General features: G+C 43.2%; 1 protein-coding gene across 6 annotated transcripts in view; it reads left to right on the top strand.

Moving 5' to 3' along the window:
* garem (GRB2 associated, regulator of MAPK1) overlaps positions 1–22321 on the top strand; it is a 163215-nt gene extending 140894 nt beyond the window's left edge. For all 6 annotated transcript variants that reach the window (XM_068031757.1, XM_068031759.1, XM_068031758.1 and 3 more), the window contains 2 exons: positions 17083–17237; positions 20766–22321. In XM_068031757.1, coding sequence (XP_067887858.1) covers positions 17083–17237; positions 20766–21702 — 1092 coding nt within the window. In that variant the 3' untranslated portion in view covers positions 21703–22321. The remainder of the gene's footprint in view (positions 1–17082; positions 17238–20765) is intronic.
* Positions 22322–23817: the final 1496 nt, after the last annotated feature.

Below are 23817 nucleotides of genomic sequence, written 5' to 3'. Positions count from 1 at the left end.
GAAGCAGCGATTTACTTGTACTTCCTTCAATTTAGTATACTGTATTCGCTGCTCATAATGCGATCACCTCTTGGGAGACCAAACGCAGATTGGGTGATCGCTTGCAGAACACTTGCGCTCACTCCGAAAGCATGACCCTGAACTTCCGGTTGCTTGCCATTTCAACACCCCACCCCCCACCCCCGTTGTTATGCCAATATTTCTGTCTTTGGTCTGCTCCAATGGTCCAGTGAACATCAACGCAAGCTCGAGGAGCAGCGCCTGATCTTTCGATTCGGCACTCTGCAGCCTTGCGGACTGAGCATTGAGTTCAATAACTTCAGAGCATGACTGGCCTTTTTTATATTTTCATGCTGTTTTATTTTATTTTTTAACTGTACCTGTTTTTCATGTAGACAGAGCTGCTCATTATTCCGCTATCAACACTCTTTGGACTAATGCTTTGTCTTTCACCACAAGCATCAACACGCTCTTTGCCTTTTTCTCATGACATCTTTGTTATTTAATCTATCCTTCCCTCTGCCCTATCACACACCTTCCCTTTTGTTTTTTTCCCCACTACCACCCCCCCTCCACCACCCACTTCACTTGCTTAAAACCTAATTCTTTTCTAACCCTTGCCAGTTCTGATGAAAGGTCACAGACCTGAAACGTTAACTCTGCTTCTCTCTCCACAGAAGTTGCCTGACCTGCTGAGTATTTCCAGCACTTTCTGTTTTTATTATAGATTTCCAGCATCTGCAGAATTTTGCTTTTATTACATTCTATAATTCAGTAGGGTCAATCTTGGTCAGAATGGTTATAAACTGAGAAGGCAATTAAAGACTGGTTCAAAGATGGTTTCCTACTAATTTTCTTTCTTTCCTCCCCTCTCATTCTTAAGACGAAATGGATACAATTTCATGGAAGCAAGTCACCTTCCACTACTTTATCCAAAGGCTAATTTTTGGTGGTAAATGTTGGCATGATATTTGACTGCCATGATTGTGTTCTGTCTTTAATGACTGCTGTCCCAGCATTTATTGATTTTCTTTTTCCCTCCATCGTTTCCTTTCACTCCCACCCCCACATTCACCTAGCTTAACCACCTGATCGTTTGGGGAGCTTATGAAAAACTAGTTTGAAATCCCTTTGCATTGTACTGATTGGGCACAAAGGAAAAATATTCTACTCCTTGGCAGTTATTCCACCTCTTGTGCACAGCAATTTATATCGCCCCTGATGTAACCATATACTTCTGTGGCCATTAAATTTCCTTCTGAACACCTGATCCTTCATACCCACATTTTGAGACATTCTTTCAGTTCTAAACATTTTTGGAGCATTTTCTCTAACTCTACCTAGGTAAATTCTGTGGCTTTGCACTGCCCTGTTGGTTACATTTGAAAGTTTCTGTGATTCTTTATAGAGATCTATTCAGGAGCTGAGTGATTCAATGGGTTAGTAGACAATGACCTTTGACCCCGTAGAACCAAATCCAGCGTGAATTGCATTGAATTATAGAAATTTACAGCACAGGAGGAGGCCATTCAGCCCATTGTGTCTATGCAGGCTGAAAAAGAGCTATCCAGCTTAATCCCACTTTTCAGATGTTGACCCAAAGCCTTGTCGGTTACGGCACTTAAAGTGCAGATCCAAGCACTTTTCTGCCTCTACTACCCTTTCAAGCAGTGAGTTACAGACCTCCACCATCCTGTGGGTGAAAAACATTTCTCCTCAAACTCCTTCTACTATTATATTAAATCAGTGCCCCTAGATTATTGAACTCTGCTAAGGGAAGTATATCCTTCCTATCCACTCTATCTAGGCCCTTTTTAATGTTATACATCTTAATTAAATCTCCCCTTGACTTCCTCTGTCCCAAGGAAACTTAAACCAGCCTATCCAATCTTGTAGCTAAAATTTTCCAGTCCTGGCAACATCTTCATAAATCTCCTCTGTATCCTCTTTAGTGCGATACATTGTTCCTGTAACGTAACCAGAACTGTACGCTATACTGTGGCCTAATTAACGTTTTGTACAGTTCCAGCATAACCTCCCTGTTCTTGTGTACTATGTCTCGGCGAATAAAGGAAAGCATCCTGTATGCCTTTTTAATGACCTTATCCATCTGTCCTGCTACCTTCAGAGATCTGTGAACATGTACTCCAAATTCCCTCTGTTCCTCTACACTTTTCTGTATTCTAGCATTTATTGTGCAGTCACCTGCCTTGTTTGCCCTCCCCAAATGCATTACCTCACACTTTTCTAGATTGACTTCCATTTGCCACTTTTCTGCCCACCTGACCAGTCCATACATATCATCTTGCAGTCTACAGCTTTCTTCCGCGCAATCGATCACACAACCAATTTTTATATCATCTGTAAATTTCTTAATCATGCCCCCTACATTTAAGTCTAAATCTTTGATGTATACTACGAAAAGCAAAGGCCCTAGTATTGCTTCTTGCAGAACCCCACTAGATACAGCCTTACAGTCACACAAAAAAACCCATCAACCATTACCCTTTGCTTACTGCCACTGAGCCAATTTTGATCCAATTGGCCATTTTTCCTTGGAACCCATGGACTTCTACTTTTCTGACCAGCCTGCCATATGGGACCCATCAAAAGCCTTGCTAAAATCCACATAGACTACATCAAACATGCTGCCCTCATTGACTCTCCTTGTTATTGTTTCAAAAAATTCAATCAAGTTCGTCAGACATGACCCCTTAAGAAATCCATCCTGACTGTCCTTGATTAATCTGTGCCTTTCTAAAGAATAATTAAGGATGAGGTTAGGCTGACTGGCCTGTAATTACTCCTATCACTTTCTCTTTAAACAACTGAACAACATGAGCAGTTGTTAAGAAAGTACTTACCTTTTTTTGTTGAACTTTGAGGACTTGTGTTTTATTTGGGAAAACTGAAAAGGATCCCATGGATGTTTTTTTCACTGGGGTCATTGAAAGGACTGAGAGGCCTTGTTTGCAACCAACACGTACTGGAAGTCACCTATCTTCAGATAAATACCCAGCAGGGTTTTTTTTGACTTGATGTTTACAGAGAGGTGACAGGTCAAGATTTATAGGGGTCAGGAAGCTTGGCTCTAGCGATTGTTTTTGGTTTCACTTTGGACAGTCGGTTGGAGTTTGAGAAACCAGCCAGAAGGGCAGTCACCCCAACTCAGCCTTTTCCATCTCTTTGAAAAGCCTGCCAGCTTTTCCATATCTTTGTGAAGCTCTTTGAATCGAGTGTAAGAAATAGAGAAATTGATGCCACATTGTTCCTGAAAGGCCTGCTTGAAACCCCTTTTGCCGCACTTTTCTTGAGACGCTGGAAAAACCTGCCGGATAAATCCTGATGCTGCCTGAATGAACTGTTTCGGAGAAAGATCACAGTGACAGCCGTCTACGTGTATTTGGAATACCAAACCAAAAAAAGGTCAAATGACATCTTTCCATATCTTTTCTTCAAGAATTAGCAGGTATTTGGCCAAAGTTTTTTTGGGTTTTTTTTGTAATAGATCTTAAAAAGAAAATCTCTATTTTTCCGGTTAACCTTTGTGTGTGTGTGGTGGGGTGGGGGGGGGGGGGGGGGTGGGGTGTGCCGAGGGGCTAAGGTAAAAGGGAACTTTCATATTTCAATCTGTGTCTTCATGCTTTGCTTTGTTACTGGTTATGTTTTGTTTTATAATAAACTGATAACATTTTGTTTATTAAAGAAACCTGGTTGGTGTATTTTATTCAGGGATAAAGAGTAGAGTCTATGATTAACCACATCGGTAACTGGGTAAGAATTTAAATATATGTTGTGACCTGTGGAGAAGCGGAACTAGAAAAGACAGTGCACTCCTCCCACCTCAGTCGTAACACAGTCTTCCAGTCCTCTGGCACCATGTCAGTAGCGATAGACCATTGGAAAATGATAGTCAGAATGTTTGCTATTTCATCTGTTGCTTCTCTTAACAGCCTGGGATACATTTCCTCTGGGCCTGGCAATTTATCTACTTTCAAAAATGCTAGACCCCTTAATATTTCCCCTCAATATATTTATCCCATCTTATATGTCAAGCTTCTCCTGCAGACTGATGAAAGGCAAGTCTCATCTGTCTAATGGTTGTTCTAAACGTCATATGTGAAATTAGTTTGGACAATCTCAATGCAGTGAGTTTGGGTATACAACGGAAAACTGTCTTTAAATCAGTACTAATTGGCAATTTCACTTGGATAAATGGATAAAGTATTGCACAGGTACAGTAGGATGCTCTACTGAGGTTGGTTAGAGAAGAGGGAGCTTTGGAATTCATCTGGCCATGTGATAGTTGGACTGGAAGTGCTTGATGCTGATTTTTGGATGCCTGAAGTGGGATGTGTCCCATTTCATGGTCTGAAACTCTCAGCTTGAGCACAATAATATGATTGACTGAGTTTAGAATCTTGAATCTTCACTATAAGCTCTTGTTCTAAAGTGGTTTTTGAAGGAGTATTTTCCTTCATTTTTAGCATTCAGATTTTGTTCAACAATGGAGTGGTAACTGTAATGCATTGTGATATATGGTAACAGAAACTGTAATTTCATCACAGCAGTGTTGTCCAATACGCGCGTTAGTCACCACATGCGGCGAATCGGCCACAGACATGACGAATTAATGCTGTTCATTTCTAGAGCCACACAATACTGAGTTGTGTTAAACTTGCAGCAGTGGTGTGAGTGTCACTTGCTGGACCGCTATTTGTCATCTGTCCCTAATTTAGCAAGGAAGAATTAACCATGTTGCTGTTTGAAAGGAGTTACATATTGGTCAGACTGCGACTATGTTTTTCAGTTGTTGGATTTCTAATGACCTGGAAACTGAAAGTCAATTTTCACAATGAAACAAGAAAAATGGTCTGCAGTTATCTTCTGTTTCTGTTCTCTCTGGGTGCCTCTAAATGATACATTTAGATCTGTGGGACCACTCTGCTATTAAAGCGGAGACAGCTTTTCTTGGGAATTTAGTGACACGGGATGCTAACTTAAGAACTTGGTTTTGTTTAGCTGATTTTGCAAAAAAATTGAGATGCGTGAGTGATGGACAGCACTGCATGGCTGCCAGTGAGGGCTGAAATGTGCAATTTTGGCAAGCAGGGGCGGTGTAGCAACATCGAAATGTGTTCAGCCTTCATCCTAATAGATCTGTTGAAATGAGCAACTGAAAGGAATAGGACTCTATTGGCTTAAAAGGCGAGATTACAGGAGGCTGACCCTGAGCCAAAGGTCTATTAAATGTCTGAACGCTGTGTTCCGAAATGGCAGGTGACTGCATATGCAAGGTAAGAGAGCGCAGAAGCCAATACGTAGAGATTTGTTAATTCTTTTCCCTCCCGAGACTCCTAATACATCAATTCTGATTATAGAGACAGTTTACTCTTGAAGAAATTTGCTTTTTTGAAATAAGCTGGAGCACATTGTCAGAAACAGAACATTTCAGTTAACAGATTGTCACCACCCTGAGAGTGTAAACAGCAGGCTTACTTTGCAGAACAATTGGATTGCAAAACCCTTTTGATGCTGGCTCTGGCAGTGAGTGTATCGGTCTTGATTGCTGATGGTGGAATACCTCAAACCTATTTTCAAAAGATTGCATGTTTGTTTTATTAATATTGCATATATTTTGTATCATGTGGCAAATATAGTTACCTGATTGCCACAAGTTTGGCGAGCATCGAAATCCTATTGGACTACGCTGCATTACAGGGAAGGGGAAGTAGAGTTGGTTATTCAGGACTCTGCTTGATCTCCACCTAGTGGTCTGCTCAAGAGCATTATTAACAGGTCTTGAAGCACATCTTGTTGAGTCGTTATGGGAGTACACCAAGTAGGGTAATAATCGTCAAATCATATAAGGGATGATGCAAATTAAAGTCTGTATGCATAGCACAAGAGTGATGGGAGTCAGCTTTACCTTTGTAATTTCTCATGTTGGAAAGCACATTACCTTGTTCTTCAACATCATCTGGCAATCCACTTTGGTATTTCCAAGACATCTGAGAGTCGGTTGTCAGCCTGACCCTGTGGCTTGAGATGGTATGGAAGACATAGAGGAAAGAAACACATGGGGTGGAATTTTGTGCTGGCGGCAGGAGTCTCAATGTTGGTGGAAACCAACAGCAAGATCCCTGCGTTGGCTCTTGTACAGAAAGCCTGCTGAATTTAGTGCCAATCAGGCACTTAACAGGACAGCAGCGGGCCTTCCATATGATTTTGAACCCCGCTGCTGGAAGTCTCGGCCTTTCAGAGCTGCTGCCCAGTCAGACGCTGGCAGCTGCAGCGCCACCTCAGCAGTGGTGGCTGCTGCTGTAGCTGCAGTGACCAGACACCGAGGAGTTGTGCTGGAACCAGGCTCAAGGTAGGAGGGAGGGGTCTTGCGGGGTGGGGGTCTTTCGTACCATGCTTCCCGTACGGTGACAGGGCTGTCCGCCACATGGCTAATTGCAGCTGTGGCGGGAAGAGACCCTTAATTAGGGGTTAATTACCCAGTTAAGGGTAATGGCGATGGGAAGGCAGTTTACAGGCCCCGGACTAAATCCCCCCTTTCCTGCCACCATCCCACCCAATTTTATGCTCTTCCCCGCCCCCTAGCCTGCCGTGGCGGAGAGCATAAAATTCCACCCATGAAGTTAGAAACTTACAAAGAGGCAGAAAATTGATAACCTCCGTAGTAAAAGGCAACTGAAAGTTGAAGCTTCCTTTAGCTAGTTCTGACTTGTGTGTGACTTGTTTTCCGCTGGTGTGACCCCTGTCTTCCCATCCTCAAGTGCAAAGGGTGCAGATTTGAGCGTATTTGGCGTATAAGTGGTCACCAGATCTACGAAGCTGCATAAAGATCTATCAGGCCTCACTTACTTCTGCCAAACCTGGTTACTACCTCATAACACAAAGATTACTCCTAGTTACTGCCACACTTTCTCCTTAAAATCCTCTCTTCTGCCCTTTCCACCCTTGCCTTTAGCAAGTGCAAGGAGCATATGGACTTGTTTCCCCCACTAAGATAGAGGCCATCCATTCTGCTGCCTCTTCTGTTTCCGACCCCATGTTCACAAAGTCAAACCTTCCTTCAGGATCTCTCCTTGCCTTAGCACTGAACTTGAGTCCCTTTCTAGTTACTCTCCCATCTACCCTTGTGCCTTCTGAGTTCATCTCTGGGACTCTCCATTCTCACTAAACTGCACCCCGGCCTCTGGGCCAACCACCTCTCGCGTGCACTCTGTCTCTCTGTCCCCCTGTCTCTCTCTCTGTCTCCCCAAGTCTCTCTCTCTATCTCCCCATGTCTCTCTCTCTCTCTCTCTGTTCCACTGTGTGTGTCTCTCTCTCTCTGTCCCACTGTGTGTGTGTCTCTCTCTGTCCCACTGTGTGTGTGTCTCTCTCTGTCCCACTGTGTGTGTGTCTCTCTCTCTCGCGCTCTCTGTCCCCCTCTCTCGCGCTCTCTGTCCCCCTCTCTCGCGCTCTCTGTCCCCCTCTCTCGCGCTCTCTGTCCCCCTCTCCCGCGCTCTCTGTCCCCCTCTCCCGCGCTCTCTGACCCCCTCTCCCGCGCTCTCTGACCCCCTCTCCCGCGCTCTCTGACCCCCTCTCCCGCGCTCTCTGACCCCCTCTCCCGCGCTCTCTGACCCCCTCTCCCGCGCTCTCTGACCCCCTCTCCCGCGCTCTCTGACCCCCTCTCCCGCGCTCTCTGACCCCCTCTCCCGCGCTCGCTGACCCCCTCTCCCGCGCTCGCTGACCCCCTCTCTCGCGCTCGCTGACCCCCCTCTGTCCCCCTGTCTGTCTGTCTCTGTCTGTCTCTCTCTCCTCCCCCCACCCGCCTCTCTGTCCCCCACCCGCCTTTTCTTGGGGAAGCATGTTCTAGAGCCAAACAGGGAACAGGCTCTTCTACACCTGGCAGTATGCAATGAGGCAGGATTAATTAATGCGTAAAAATGAATAAATAAAGTAGCCTAAAGGTAGCAGTGATCATAACATGATTGAATTTTGCATCCAGTTGAGGGTAAGAAGAGTGGATCTAAGACTAGTTACATTGCCTTTAAATTTAAAGGCAATTACAAAGGTATGAAGGCAAAGCTGGCTAAATTGAACTGGGAAATTAGGTTAAGGGACAGGTTCGTCGAGATGCAGTGGCAGACATTTAAGGAGATATTTCATGACACTCTGCAAATGAGTGTCTCCAAAGAGAAAGAAGGACTAGAAGAAGGATGCACCATCAGTGGCTAACTAAGGAAGTTCACGATGGCATCAAATTGAAAGAAAAAGTGTACAATTCTATTAAGATTGTTGGTAGGTTAGAAGATTGGAAGAATTTACAAACAAGCAAAGAAAAACTAGTTTCTCTTAAGAGTAAGAGAAAGCTAGCTAGAAATATTAAAAACAGATGGAGTTTCTACATGTATTTAAAAAGGAAAAGAGTAACAAAAGTGAGTGTGGACCCTCTAGAGAGTGAGCCTGGGGAATTAATAATGGGAAATAAGGAAATGGTAGAAGTGTTGAACAGATGTGTTTTGTCTGTCTTCACTGTAGAAGACACAAATAACATCCCAGAAATACTTGTAACTCGAGGTGAAAGGGAGAGAGGAACTTAAAACAATTACAATCACCAGGAAAAGGGTACTGAGTAAAGTATTAGAACTAAAGGCTGACCACTCCTCAACTGATGGACTTCACCCTATGGTCTTAAAAGAAGTAGCTGCGGAGATAGTAGATGCCTTGGTTGCAATTTTCCAAACTTCCCTAGATTCTGGAAAGGTCCCATCATAACCTCCCTGCTCTTATTTTCTATGCCCGGCTAATAAAGGCAAGTATCCCATATGCCTTCCAAACCACCTTATCTACCTGTGCTGTGTCTTCAGTGATCTATGGACAAGTACACCAAGGTCCCTCTGACCCTTTGTACTTCCTACCATCCATTGTATATTCCCTTTCCTTGTTAGTCCTCCCAAAATGCATCACCTCACACTTCTCAGGATTAAATGTCAATTGCCAATGCCCCGCCCATCTTACCAGCCCATCTATATCATCCTGTAATCTAAGGCTTTCCTCCTCACTATTTGCAACACCACCAATTTTTGTGTCCTCTGTGAGCTTACTGACCATACCTCCACAGTGGCGCAATGGTTAGCACCGCAGCCTCACAGCTCCAGCGACCCGGGTTCAATTCTGGGTGCTGCCTGTGTGGAGTTTGCAAGTTCTCCCTGTGTCTGCGTGGGTTTCCTCCAGGTGCTCCGGTTTCCTCCCACATGCCAAAGACTTGCAGGTTGATAGGTAAATTGGCCATTAAAAATTGTCCCTAGTATAGGTAGGTGGTAGGGAAATATATAGTGACAGGTGGGGGTGTAGTAGGAACATGGAATTAGTGTAGGATTAGTATAAATGGATGGTTGATGGTTGGCACAGACTCGGTGGGCCGAAGGGCCTGTTTCAGTGCTGTATCTCTAACTAACTAACTAACTAGATTCACATCTAAATCATTAATGTACACTACAAACAGCAAGGGTCCCAGCACTGATCCCTGTATGACCATTGTTCATAGGCTTCCACTCGCAAAAACATCCCTTGACCATCACCCTCTGCCTCCTGCCACTAAGCCAATTTTGGATCCAATTTGCCAAATTGTCCTGGACCCCATGGGCTCTTCTTAACCAATCTCCCTTGCGGGACCTTATCAAAATCCTTACTGAAGTCCATGTAGACTACATCAACTGCCTTACCCTCATCACATCTAGTAACCTCCTCGAAAAATTTAATCAAGTTTGTTAGACACGATCTCCCCCTAACAAAGCCATGCTGACTATCCCTGATTAATCCCTACCTCTCCAAGTGGAGATTAATCCTGTCCCTCAGAATTTTTTCCAATGGTTTCCCTACCACTGACGTTAGATTCACTGGCCTGTAATTACCTGGTTTATTCCTGCTACCCTTCTTGAATAATGGTACCACATTCGCTGTTCTCCAGTCCTCTGGCATCTCTCCTGTGGCTAGAGAGGATTTGAAAATTTGTGTCCGAGCCCCTGCTGTTGCCCCACATAACAGCCTGGGATACGTCTCATCTGGGCCTGGGGATTTATCCTCTTTTAAGCCCGCTAAAACAGCTAATACCCCCTCCCTTTCAATGCTAATTTGTTCAAGCATATCACACTCGCCCTCCCTGATCTCTACCCCTACATCGTCCTTCTCTTAATGCAATCAGGCAGAGTCAGTATGGTTTTGTGAAAGGGAAATAATGTTTGACTAATTTATTATAGTTCTTTAAGGAAGTAACAAGCATTGTGGATAAAGGGGGAACCTGTAGATGTGGTGTACTTGGGCTGAACAGTGTAAATGCAGGAAGGATGTTTTCCCGGGGTGAGAGGTCGAGAGCCAAGGGACACAGTCTCAGAATAAGAGGCAGGCCATTTAGGACTAAGATGAGGAGGAATTTCTTCACAGAGTGGTGAATCTTTGGAATTCTCTACCCCAGAGGGATGTGGAGGCTCAGTCATTGAGTATATTCAAGACAGAAATCGATAGATTTCTAGATATTAAAGATATCAAGGGATATGAGACTAGAACCAGGGGACACAGTTTAAAAATAATGGGTCTCCCATTTAAGATGGAGACGAGAAATGTTTTCTCTGAGGGTCGTTAGTCTGTGGAATTCTCTTCCCCAGAGAGCAGTCGAGGCTGGGTCAGTGGCATTGAGGTAGAAGATCAGTGATGATCTAGTTGAATGGGGGCCAAATTTGGCTCGAGGGGCCAAATGGCCTACTCCTCCTATGTTCCTATGATAAGGTGTCACATCAAAGATTACTACACAAAATAAGAGCTCATGGTGTAAGGGGTAACCTATTAGCATCGATAGAGGATATAGGTTAACTAACAGGAAGCAGAGAGCCGGGATATATGGGTCATTTTCCGGTTGGCAAGCTGTAACTAGTGGCGTGTCACAGGGATCAGTGCCGGGGCCTCAACTATTTACAATCTATGTCAATGATTTGGATGAAAAGACCAAATGTAATGTAGCTAAATTTGCTGATGACACAAAGATATGTCGGAGAATAAGTTGTCAGGAGGACATGCATTTAAGTGAATGGGCAAAAATTTGGCAGATGGAGTATAATGTGGGAAAATGTGAACTTGCCCACTTTGGTAGAAAGAATAGAAAAGCAATATACCATTTAAATGGCGAGAGATCACCGAACTCTGCAGTATAGAGGGATCTGGTTGTCCAGGTACATGAATCACAAAATGTTAGTATGCAGATACAGCAAGTGATTAGGAAGGCAAATAGAATGTTGTTGTTTATTGCAAGGGGAATGGACTATAAAAGTAAGGAAGTTTTAGTACAGTTGTATAGGGTGTTGGTGAGACCACATCAGGAGTTACTCGCCGCTGAATTTCCAGCCTCTGACCTGCTCTTGTAGCCACAGCATTTATGTGTCCAGTTTTGGTCTCCTTACTTAAGAAAGGATATATTTGCATTAGAAGCAGTTCAGAGAAGGTTCACTTGACTGATTCCTAGGATGAAAGGGTTATCTTATGAAGAAAGGTTAGACCTGTATCCATTGGAGTTTAGATGAGAGGTGATCTTATTGAAACATATAAGATCTTGAGGGGACTTGAAAAGGTGGATCCTGAGAGGATGTTTCTCCTTTTGAGAGAGACTAGATGGATAGACACAGTTTAAAAATAATGGGTCTCCCATTTAAGATAGAGATGAGAATTTTTTTCTCTGAGGGTCGTTAGTCTGAAATTCTCTTCCCCGGAGAGCAGTGGAGGCAGGGTCATTGAATATTTTTAAGGCTGGTTTAGATGGATTCTTGATTGACAAGAAAGTCACAGGGTATAAGGGATAGACAGGAAAGTGGAGTTGAGGTTGCAATAAAATCAGCCATGATCCTACCAAATGGTGGAGCAGGCTCGAAGGGCCGAATGGCCTACTCCTCTTAATTTGTATGTATGTTTGTATGATCCTTGTGGCACCCCACTAGTAACAGCCTGCTAACCTCAAATGACCCATTTATTCCTCCTGTTTTCTGGACTTTAACAAATCATCTATCCATGCTAATGTAGCAACCCCGTGAGCCCCTAGCTTGTGGATAAACCTATGTGTGGCACCTCATCACATGCCTTTATACTATATCCACTGGTTTCCCTTTATCTACCTTGTTAGTTACATCTTCAAAAAACCCTAATACATTTGTCAAGCATAATTTCCCCTTCATAAAGAGGCTCCTGACATCATTACAGCCTTAGTCCAAACATGGACAAAAGACCTGAACTCCAGAGGTGAGGTGAGAGTGACTGTCCTTGACATCAAGGCAGCATTTGACTGAGTATGGCATCAAGGAGCCCGAGCAAAGTTGGAGACAATGGGATTCGGGGAAAACTGTCCTAGTTAGAGTCATACCTAGCACAAAAGAAGATGGTTGTGGTTGTTAGAGGTCAATCATCTCAGTCCCAGGACATCACTGCAGGAATTCCTCAGGGTAGTGTCCTAGGCCCAACCATCTTCAGCTGCTTCATCAATGACCTTCCCATCATAAGGTCAAAAGTGGGGATGTTCGCTGATGATTGCACAATGTTCAGTGCCATTCGTGACTGCTCAGATACTGAAGTACCCCATGTCCAGATGCAGCAAGACCTGGACAACATCCAGGCTTGGGCTGATAAGTGGAAAGTAACATTGGTGCCACACAAGTGCCAGGCACTGACCATCTCAAACAAGAGAGAATCTAACCATCTCCCCTTGACATTCAATTGCATTACCATCACTGAATTCCTCGTTATCAACATTCTGGGGGCCACCATTGTCCAGAACCTGAACTGAAGCAACCACATAAATGCTATGGCTACAAGAGCATGTCAGAGGCTGGAAATTCTGCGGCAAATAACTCACTTTCTGTCTCCCCAGTGCCTGTCCACCATCTGCAAGGCACAAGTCATGAGTGTGATGGAACACTCTCCACTTGCCTGGATGAGTGCAGTTCCAACCACCCTGAAAAAGCTCGACACCATCCAGGACAAAGCAGCTCACTTGATTGGCACCCCATCCACCACCTTCAACATTCACTCCCTCCACCACTGGCACACAGTGGCCTCACTCAGTATGTACCATCTACAAGATGCACGATAGCAACTGACCAAGTCTCCTTAGACAGCACCTTCCAAACTTGTGACCTCTACCACCTAGAAAGACAAGGGCAGCAGATGCATGGGAAGACTACCACCTGCAAGTTCCCCTCCAAGCCACACCATCCTGACATGGAACTATTTCACCGTTTCTTCATTATCACTGGGTTAAAATCCTGGAATTCCCTTCCTAACAGCACTGTGGGTGTACCTACACCCCAAGGACTGCAGTGGTTCAAGAAGGCAGCTCACCACCACCTTCTCAAGGGCAGTTTGGGATGGGTAATAAATGCTGGCCTAACCAGCGACGCCCACATCCCCCGGACGAATGAAAAAAAAACATGGTGACTCTAAGTGCCCTGTTACCACTTCCTTGATAATGGATGCTAGCATTTTCCCAACTACTAATGCCAGGCTGACTGACCTGTAATTCCCTGTTTCCCTTCTTACTCCTTTCTTAAACAGCAATTCCACAATCGAGGGAATTTTGGAACATCACAACCAATGCATCCACTATTCCTTTAGCCACCTCTTTTAGAATCCTAGCATGTAGGCCATCAGGTTTAGAGGATTTGTCAAATTTCTCCAGTGCTTTTTCTTTACTAACTTTAATTGCTAAGTTCCTGAACTTTCCTTTGACCCTTTTTCTGTCTTTTGTGTGAAGACAAATATACAATATTTCCAAAGGATCATCCTCCGCCATTTCCGCCACCTCCAGCGTGATGCCACTACCAGTCGCATCTTCCCCTCCCTTCCCCTGTCAGCATTCCGAAGGGATCGTTCCCTCCGCGACACCCTGGTTCACTCCTCCATTACCCCCACCACCTCATCCCCGTCCCATGGCACCTTCCCCTGCAATCGCAGGAGGTGTAATACCTGCCCATTTACCTCCTCTCTCCTCACTATCCCAGGCCCCAAACACTCCTTTCAGGTGAAGCAGCGATTTACTTGTACTTCTTTCAATGTAGTATACTGTATTCGCTGCTCACAGTGTGGTCTCCTCTACATTGGGGAGACCAAGCGCAGACTGGGTGACCGCTTTGCGGAACATCTCCGCTCAGTCCGCAAGCAGGACCCCGAGCTTCCGATTGCTTGCCATTTCAACACTCCCCCCTGCTCTCATGCTCACATCTCTGTCCTGGGATTGCTGCAGTGTTCCAGTGAACATCAACGCAAGCTCGAGGAACAGCATCTCATCTACCAATTAGGCACACTACAGCCTGCCGGACTGAACATTGAGTTCAATAATTTCAGAGCATGACAGCCCCCCATTTTACTTTCATTTTTAGTTATTTTTTCTTCCTTTTTTTTTTACATTTTTTACAATCTTTTTTTTGCATTTATTTCATTTCATCTTAGTTTGTTCAGTTTGCTTACCCACTGTTTTTTTTCAGGTTTGCACTTGCTGCTGTTCAATATTCAGTGTATTAACACCTAATCTGTACTAATGCTTTGTCTTTCAACACACCATTAACATATTGTTTGCCTTTGCTCTGTGACCTTTTGGTCAGCTATGTGGCCTGGTCCAATCTCGACCTCCTTTGTTATCTCTTTCCCCACCCCCACCTCACCTACGTATAACCTGTGACTTTTCTAATATTTGTCAGTTCGGAAGAAGGGTCACTGACTCGAAACGTTAACTCTGCTTCTCTTTTCACAGATGCTGCCAGACCTGCTGAGTGGTTCCAGCATTTCTTGTTTTTATTTCAGATTTCCAGCATCCGCAGTATTTTGCTTTTATACAATATTTGTTAACATGTTTGTTATTTCCTTATTCCTCATTATCATTTCCTCCTGTCTCAGCCTCAAAGGGACCTACTCTCTTCATTTTTCACATATTTGAAGGAGTTCCTACAATCTGTTTTTATATTTCTTGCTACTTTACTCTCATTCTGTTGTTCCCTCTATCAATTTTTGGTCATCCTTTGCTGGTTTCTCAAACACCTCCGATCCTCAGGCTCACACAACTCTTGGCAACATCATAAGACTCTTGTTTTAATCTGATAGTATCTTTTTTCCTCAACCGATGATTCCACCCCCGCCCCCCCCCCCCACCCTGTGATTGACAAGGCTCTTGACCGTGTCCGACCTATTTCCTGCACTTCTGCCCTCATCCCTTTCCCTCCCTTCCAGAACCCTGACATAGTTCCCTTTGTCCTCGCTTTTCACCCCACCAGCCTCCACCTCCAAAGGATCATCCTCTGTCATTCATGCCACCTCCAGCATGATGCCACCACCAACCACATCTTCCCTTCCCCTCCCATCAGCATTCCGAAGGGATTGTTCCCTCTGCGACACCCCGCCCCCCCATCACCCCTGACGCCTCGTCCCCTTCTCAAGACACCTTCCCATACAAGCACAGGAGGGCTAATACCTGCCCTTTTACCTCCTGTCTCCTCAGCATCCAAGGCCCCAGGTGAAGCCACGATTTACTTGTGCTTCCTTCAACTTAGTAGCTGCTCACAATGCGGTTGCCTCTATATTGGGAAGACCAAACGCAGATTGAGTGAGCGCTTTGCGGAGCACCTCCGCTCAGTCCGAACGCATGACCCAGAGCTTGCCATTTTAATACACACCCCTGCTCTCATGCCCACATTTTTGTCCTTGGCCTGCTGCAGTGTTCCAGTGAACATCAGCGCAAGCTCGAGGAGTAACACTTGATCTTTTGCTTTATCACTCTACAGCTTTGTGGACTGAACATTGAGTTCAATAACTTCAGAGCATAACTAGCCCTTTTTTCTATTAAATTTTTAATTTTTTAACCATGTGCCTGTTTTTCATGTAGACAGAGCTGCTCATTATTCTGCCATTAATACTGTCTCTGGACTAATGCTTTGTCTTTCACCACAAGCATTAACAAACTCTTTGCCTTTTGTCTCATGACAGCTTTATTTAACCTCTCCTGCCCTCTGCTCTATCACACACCTTCCCTTTTGTTCTCTTCCCCCTCACCTCCGTTTCATTTGCTTAAAACCTAATTCTTTTCTAACCTTTGCCAGTTCTGATGAAAGTTCACAGACCTGAAACGTTAACTCTGCTTCTCTCCACAAATGCTGCCAGACCTGCTGAGTATTTCCAGCACTTTCTGTTTTAATTGTCCTTAATCTCTTGTTAACCCTGGATGGATCACTTTTCCCATGGAGAATTTTTTCTCAGTGGAATGTATATTCGTTTCATTCAATTTTCTGAGCTAAGGGAAAATTGGATCCTATATGCAGGCATTACAAACACCACACTCCAACCAACTAGACTAACCTGTTCACTCAGCCTAACCTGCTTACTGTTCACTCTCTCGTAATTCTGGGAAAGTTTGGGTTAAATCTATTTCCCAGTTATACCACCCTGTTGCATTTCCTAGTTCAAAGTCATTTTCTTTCCTTGATGAATCTGCACATACTATGTACAACCAACCTCGTGAGTCACTTGCTCTCAGTTCATTTCCATGCTGTCAAGCCACTGAAATTAAAATATCCAGTTGATTTCATCGTTCTGGGCTGGGGGGAGGGAAGGAGGGAAATACAGCTTTATATATGGTGCTTGCTTGGTATAAATGTGGCTGAGATTGGGAATTTAGCATCGGGAGTCATGGATGCAAACCTATATCTCATCTTTTCGTGCTCCAGTTCACTAAGCAACTGCAATGATTCTGTGCTTTAGTCTGCTGCAGTAGCTTAAAGGCACAAAGTGTGAAAAAATTCAAATAATCAACATGTTAACCGGATACAATATTGCAGCATGTACTTTGGAAAGTATAAAACTTAAGCTTGATTTATGATAAAGTATGTACTTGATTCAATGCAAATTGCATCCATTACCCCTTTTCTGAAATGCTGGCAATTGAATTAACTTTCTCTACAACTCCAAACCATTCAAATTCTGGTTCTAAGATGTTAATAGATTCTGTAAGCTCCTTTTTGCAAATTTATTAATATTTATTCATGTTAGCATTGTTTCCATTGGCAGGTAAAAGAAGAATGCAGACTTCTGAATGCCCCACCAGTCCCACCACGGAATGCCAAGCCATCTCTCAGTCCATCAATTCCTCCTCGGCAAGTACGCCAACAGGCACGCTCTCCCAGCCCTACACTATCTTACTATTCTTCTGGATTACATAACATGTAAGAAATTATTACCAGGCGTATTATGTAAGGTGGGAGCTTGATGATCTGACCTCAGCTTTGAGCATTGGATTTGGATGGACTGAAAAAATGTACTTTGAACTTATCGTGATTGTGGATCATGTAATGAGATATGGCAAGCTCCCCTTTGTCCTGTTTGCAAGCTTTAAACTTTATAAGACAACTAAAATAAATTTGGAATGTTATGTATTATGGTCGGTGCAAACTTAACCATTTTCTGGCATCATTTTATCAGAAAAAGGGGGTAATGTCCAGCATAACTTATGGTGCAAATTTCTGCAGACTTGTTCTAATATGAAGACAATGCAAATCTTTGATTCAAATATTGTCCATAATGCTGATACATCATACTGTGGCACACTTGGTTGCCCTTATGAAAATGCCGTGATACATCTTGGCATCAAACAGAATTTTGAAATTGTAATTGGAGAGTTAATTATTGCTTATTCCAACTTGGATTTTATTATTGATTTCATGTTCCCTTTCATTTCAGCAGGAATTGACATATAACTATTGCCTTTAAAATGGAGATTTAAATGCATTTTATCTTTTTAAGCACACGATAGGCAGGATTTAGTGGAGCCAGTGAGGCTCCTGGCGCCAGGCCGAAATCGCGGCGGTACCCCCCCCCCCCACCTCTATTTAACAGCAGCTCGGCAAATAAAAGCCTGCACTGGTATTCCCATCCTTAAAGATGGAGACCAACCTCCAAGAGCTGCCAGCCCTCAGTAGTATCAACAGTGCTACCGGGAGCGGTGGCCACAGCTGGTACTAGAAGAGGCCTTGGACACAGGTCCAACGCTGGAGCCCCGGACCCAAGGTAAGTGAGGCGGGGTCGTCAGGGCTAGTCTGGCAGGCCCTGGCGATGTGGGATGGAGGGTGGGGGGTGGTGCATTGAGTGCAGGAGACGAGGCGCTTAGGGAGGTGGGTTGGTTTCTGCCGCGGGCCACGGATTACCCACAGAGGAGGTACCCCCACCTCTGCCTCCAAGCTCACAGGAAAGTCGCCTCATTTTACTCAGCGACCTCCTTCTGTGGCGGAGCCCTCTGCAACCCCCCCACCTGCCTGCTGTTGCAATTTTGTGGGCCCACCTGCCTCCTAGCCTGTCTCTGGGAGGCCTATTAAATCCTGTTAAGTTTTGCAGAATTTTTTTATTTTAGATTCTTAGGGGGTTTCCACATTGCTAACCTCTTCTGTAGGTGAGTCCCCACTTCTGTGTCCCAGAGAGTGCTTTCACTTGCCTAGGTATGCAGGTAAATTTGTAGCATACCCAGGCACTTTTGTTTCAGCTGACTGGTTTTCCACATGCCCTCGTATTATCTTTCTTACTATTGGAAGACAGCAGAATATTGCTTTACTAGACTGTGACTTATTTTATTGCTTAATAAATTTGTTTGGCAGTTAAAGCCTAAGTGAGCAGTTGAAATCACGTACTAGATTTTACAGTAGTTCTTATGCTCAACTATCTCTAGTAAGTAGGAAATAGTGCAGTTGCCACTCTTGAATTAGACTGTAAGAATATTCTAGTTTTTCTTCTCGTTGTCTGTGAAATTTACCTAGCCAGACTATCTGTGAAGACACTAATTTGAATTAGGCAGGCTGAGAAGTACTTCCCAAAAAAATGACCAGGGTGAAGTGAATATAACTAACAAGTTTCAAATGTTCCCTTAAAAGATACAATGGACTCTGCCTCAATCAGTTCATGTCACAAAACATTCCAGGCTGTAATTTTGTGATTCTCCAAACCTTTCTGTTCATGCTTGATCAGTTTAAATTGATGATTTCTTGTCCTAGTGCCAACCAGAGGAAATGCATCAGTCACTCTTTTCATCATTTCTCCTTTTAACTTTCTCTGAACCAGTGTAAATAATCCCAGTAACCTTAATCATAGCTGTAATTTTCCATCTCCAGTATCCTTATGGGCACTGTATGCTCTCTAGCCTCAATTTCTTTTGCATAATTGGGACACCCAAAATCTCTCATCATTCTAACTGGCCAATATTGTTGCTTTATACAAATTTATTATTACCTCTTCATTCTTGTACACCATGCCCCTACTTTAAAAAAAAATGCAAAATGCTATTGAACATTTTATGGGTTTATCTTCCTGCACATGTTTTGAGAAATTGTGCATTTGAAACCCCCTTTCGCTATTCTGCATTTTTCAGCATCTTTTCATTGAGTTCTTGCTCACAATCCTTGTTTTTTCCTGCCAAATGCCTTATTATACATTTCTGTATTAAATTGCTCTGCTACCAGTTTACTTATTCTGCTAACCTGTCTATTCTTCAGTCTTCTAGTCTTTGCTTTTTTGCCAATATCCTGATTTTGTATTAACAGGAAATTTTGATATTTTACTCACCATGCCCAAGTCCAAATATATTTCTATACTTCTGTCTCTACTTCTATTCTCCCTGCTCTGTCTCCCTTATCCCCCTTGTTCGTTCTGGTCTTGCACCCACTCTCCCGCTCACTCTGGCCCTCCCTTTGTATATATAAAAATGCAGGCCCTTGACTACAGCATTTTCAGCCTTCTCCCATCCATGCAATGTCACTAACCCTTTGTTTCTGGTCTATCTAGCAACTTTCTATCCACGCAAAAACAAAAAGCAAGATGCTAGAAATCTGAACTAAAACACAAAGTACTGGAAATACACCAGATCATTCAGCACTTGAGAAAGAAATGCAGGATAAACAGCATTTGATGACCTTTCATCAGAACAGTTAGAATGTTAGCACCGTATTCCAGTGGCTGAGTTAGTAAAGCCAGTGTGTATGTGAACCATTCAGACTAGGCCAGAGAATTTGACTTGCCCTTATCAGTAAAACAGAGCTGCATTTTTAGAGTCATAGAGAGATACAGCACTGAAACAGGCCCTTCGGCCCACCAAGTCTGTGCCGACCATCAACCACCCATTTATACTAATCCTACATTAATCCCATATTCCCGACCACATCCCCACCTTCCCTCAATTCTCCTACCACCTACCTACGCTAGGGGCAATTTACAATGGCCAATTTACCTATCAACCTGCAAGTCTTTGGCTGTGGGAGGAAACCCACGCGGTCACAGGGAGAACTTGCAAACTCCGCAAAGGCAGTACCCAGAACCAAACCCGGGTCGCTGGAGCTGTGAGGCTGCGGTGCTAACCACTGCGCCACTGTGCCGCCCAATAGTGATTTCCCTGTACTTGTTTAATTGAACGAAGTATGTGTTAGCTAGTCACCACTGTGTTTGTATTTAGGGGCATCTACTAGTTTTCCATTTTTAAAATGACATATTTTGCTGTTACTTCTAGAACTCCTCATTCAGTTAACTGCCCATTAAACTGGTTAAATTGTCTAACATTGCATTTGAACCCGAATGTTTGCAGTTTGCAGATTGATTGAATTTGTTAATTTGAAATAGGTTGTCAACTGGATAACTTCAGTTTCGGGGAAGGGGTCTACTATAGGAGGATAATAGTTGCATTTTCAAGTGCCTAAAATGATTTACTTTGTTTGCAGTGGTGCCACAGAGAATGATGCACCTCCACCCAGTGAGAAGCATTCCCCAGCTTCCTGTTACCCTTGTAACTGGATCAACTCTAATGCTTTGGACAGTGGAACTAAATCCCCTCTCAGAAGCCCCATATTGGACTGCCCTTCAAATCGGTCATCATGGCCAAACCAACATTATGGGGATATTGACCAAGATGTTTGTAATTTTGGATCTGAACACAGAAGCTATTACAGTTATCCTCGCCACAAAATGCCAAGTACTCCCAAGAGTATAGTGCCAGTACACTTTCAGTGTGGTAGTATTGAGCGCGCCGGGGGCTGTGAGGCGTTTCCAGTTCATACCTTCCCTAAACAGCAACAATCCAAGGATGGAGGATTCCACTTTATACCTACTGGATTCCCAAGATCTACTAGTTATTCCTTAGAGGGCTGTGAAGAAAAATCTTTAGCAGATAACACACAGCAAAGTCAGTCATGCCCCACCTTACCACCACATGCACTAAAATTCAAAGATGGGGAACTAGTTGACCTAGAAGCACTGTTTCTGCCTTCAACTATAGACGGGGCTGAAGATGAGCCTCAGATTTGTTCAACAGATCTGCCTGAAGACAATTTCGTGAACAAAGGTACACAGGATATATTTTCTATTCCTTATCCTTTTTCTTCTCCTTTGCACCTGCAATTAGCACCACGTTCATGTGGTGATGGATCACCCTGGCAGCCACCATCTGACCTTTGTGGACTTTCTATAGAAGAGGTGTCAAAGTGCCTGCAATTTATAGGTCTCCCTGAAGAGATTGTGTCACTATTTGTGACTGAAAAAATTGATGGAAATTTACTTGTACAGCTCACAGAAGAGATCCTGTCTGAAGATTTTAAGCTTAGCAAACTCCAAATTAAGAAGCTCTTGCAGTTCATCTGTGGCTGGCGACCTAAGATGTAGTGCTATGACTCAAATGGCATGGATGCAGATTATCTGACCTCAACATCTGTTGTTTTGCACTAAATAGTCATAATTTTTGTACTGTATCAAACCAGTGCTGTGGCAATGATTGGTTTGCTCGTAAAGGTACTAAATAACTTTTTTGTATGTTGATAAAACTGACATCCTACAGAGAAACATTATCTTGCTACTCAGCTATCATCAGCTGCTTGAATTCTCAAAATGAAAGTAAAATGGGCTATTCCTCAAGTTGCTGTAATTGTAAGTGATTTGCAAGGCAAGATGATCCTCTGCATTAAGTGCTGGATTCCTGATCAAAAAGTCTGAGAGGTTTGTTTGATTGTTGACATACAGAACTGTGGTTTAACTCGACTGTTATGGGTATAGCCTACTGCTTAGCCACTGTATTCACACTGCATTCTCTTGGTAATTAATGTATAAATTGATGGTGACACTGGACATAGGTTTTTTTTGCTGGGGCACATACAAATGCGGACTACTATTACTAAGAACACCTAGGATTTTTGTGTTGATTTTGGAATGAGTAAACTGAACAAATTAAATTTACAACAGATGCAACCATTTAATAATAAACCCATTTGAGACTCATTTGAATTGTCTGAAGGGAGTCATGAGGTTTACTGCTTTTGTCTGAAATTCTCTAGTCTCTGTTTAAGCTTTTTTCTGTTCCATACGTGACTAATTTGAGTGTAGAAATCTGATACTAAGTTGATGAACAAACTTTTGAAAATAAAAGCAAAATAGTGCGGATGCTGGAAATCTGAAACAAAAACAAGAAATGCTGGAATCACTCAGCAGGTCTGGCAGCATCTGTGGGAAGAGAAGCAGAGTTAACGTTTCGGGTCAGTGACCCTTCTTCGGAACTGACAAATATTAGAAAAGTCACAGGTTATACGTAAGAGAGGTGGGGGTGGGGCAAGAGATAACAAAGGAGGTCGAGATTGGACCAGGCCACATAGCTGACCAAAAGGTCACGGAGCAAAGGCAAACAATATGTTAATGGTGTGTTGAAAGACAAAGCATTAGTACAGATTAGGTGTAAATACACTGAATATTGAACAGCAGCAAGTGCAAACCTGAAAAAAACAGTGGGTAAGCAAACTGAACAAACTAAGATGAAATGAAATAAATGCAAAAAAAGATTGTAAAAAATGTAAAAAAGAATGTAAAAAAAAAAAGGAAGAAAAAATAACTAAAAATGAAAGTAAAATGGGGGGCTGTCATGCTCTGAAATTATTGAACTCAATGTTCAGTCCGGCAGACTTTTGAAAATGTTTTCCCAGCAAAATGGATGTAAAGATCTTTTTTGTACTACCAGCCACTCCTCAATGTAGTAGTGCACTTAACTGGTTCCTTGTTCAGTTTTATGCCCTAAAATTGCTAGTCCAAAGTAGTCTGGAAATATTTTTGCAGTTATCTCTGGAAATGATATCATTCAAGTGGGCTGTGAGTTGCATTCTCCAGGAACTACATAAAGTCAATGTATTCTTGCTTCACAAAGTGCAGAGCAAGAGCCATAAGTTGTCACTTCATGATGTTGCTGGAGGAGTTTGAGTTTCTTCCTTCCCATTCCGTTATTTTTATGTGTGCTCTTACCAGCAATTTTTAAAACCGTAAAATAGCAGGACAATAACTGTAGCAATAAGATTTGCAATTATATAGTTCCTGTCAATATCTCAGGAAGTTCCAAAGCACTTATCAATGAACTATTTTGAAGTGTAGTTACTATTGTAATGTAGGAAATGCAGCAACCAATTTGCACACAGCAACTTTCCACAAACTGCAATGAGATAATGAACAAATAATGCAAAAGCAAAATACTGTGGATGCTGGAAAACTGAAATAAAAGCAGAAAATGCTGGAAATTCCGAGCAGGTCTGACAGCATCTGTGGGGAGTGAAAGAGTTAATGTTTCACTGTTCCTGTTTCCACAGATGCTGACAGACCTGTTGAGTATTTCCAGCATTTTCTATTAATGAATAGATGATCAGTTTTTTATGATTTTGGTTGTGGTCTAACTCTAGGTTAGGATACTGGGAGAACTCTCCTGTTCTTTTCCAAAATAGTGCCATGGGATCTTGAGAGGGCAACATC

Source organism: Heterodontus francisci, chromosome 5 (genome assembly GCF_036365525.1).
Source record: "Heterodontus francisci isolate sHetFra1 chromosome 5, sHetFra1.hap1, whole genome shotgun sequence".
In the NCBI taxonomy this organism is placed as follows: Eukaryota; Metazoa; Chordata; class Chondrichthyes; order Heterodontiformes; family Heterodontidae; genus Heterodontus; species Heterodontus francisci.
This window is presented reverse-complemented; position numbering and strand designations above follow the sequence as displayed.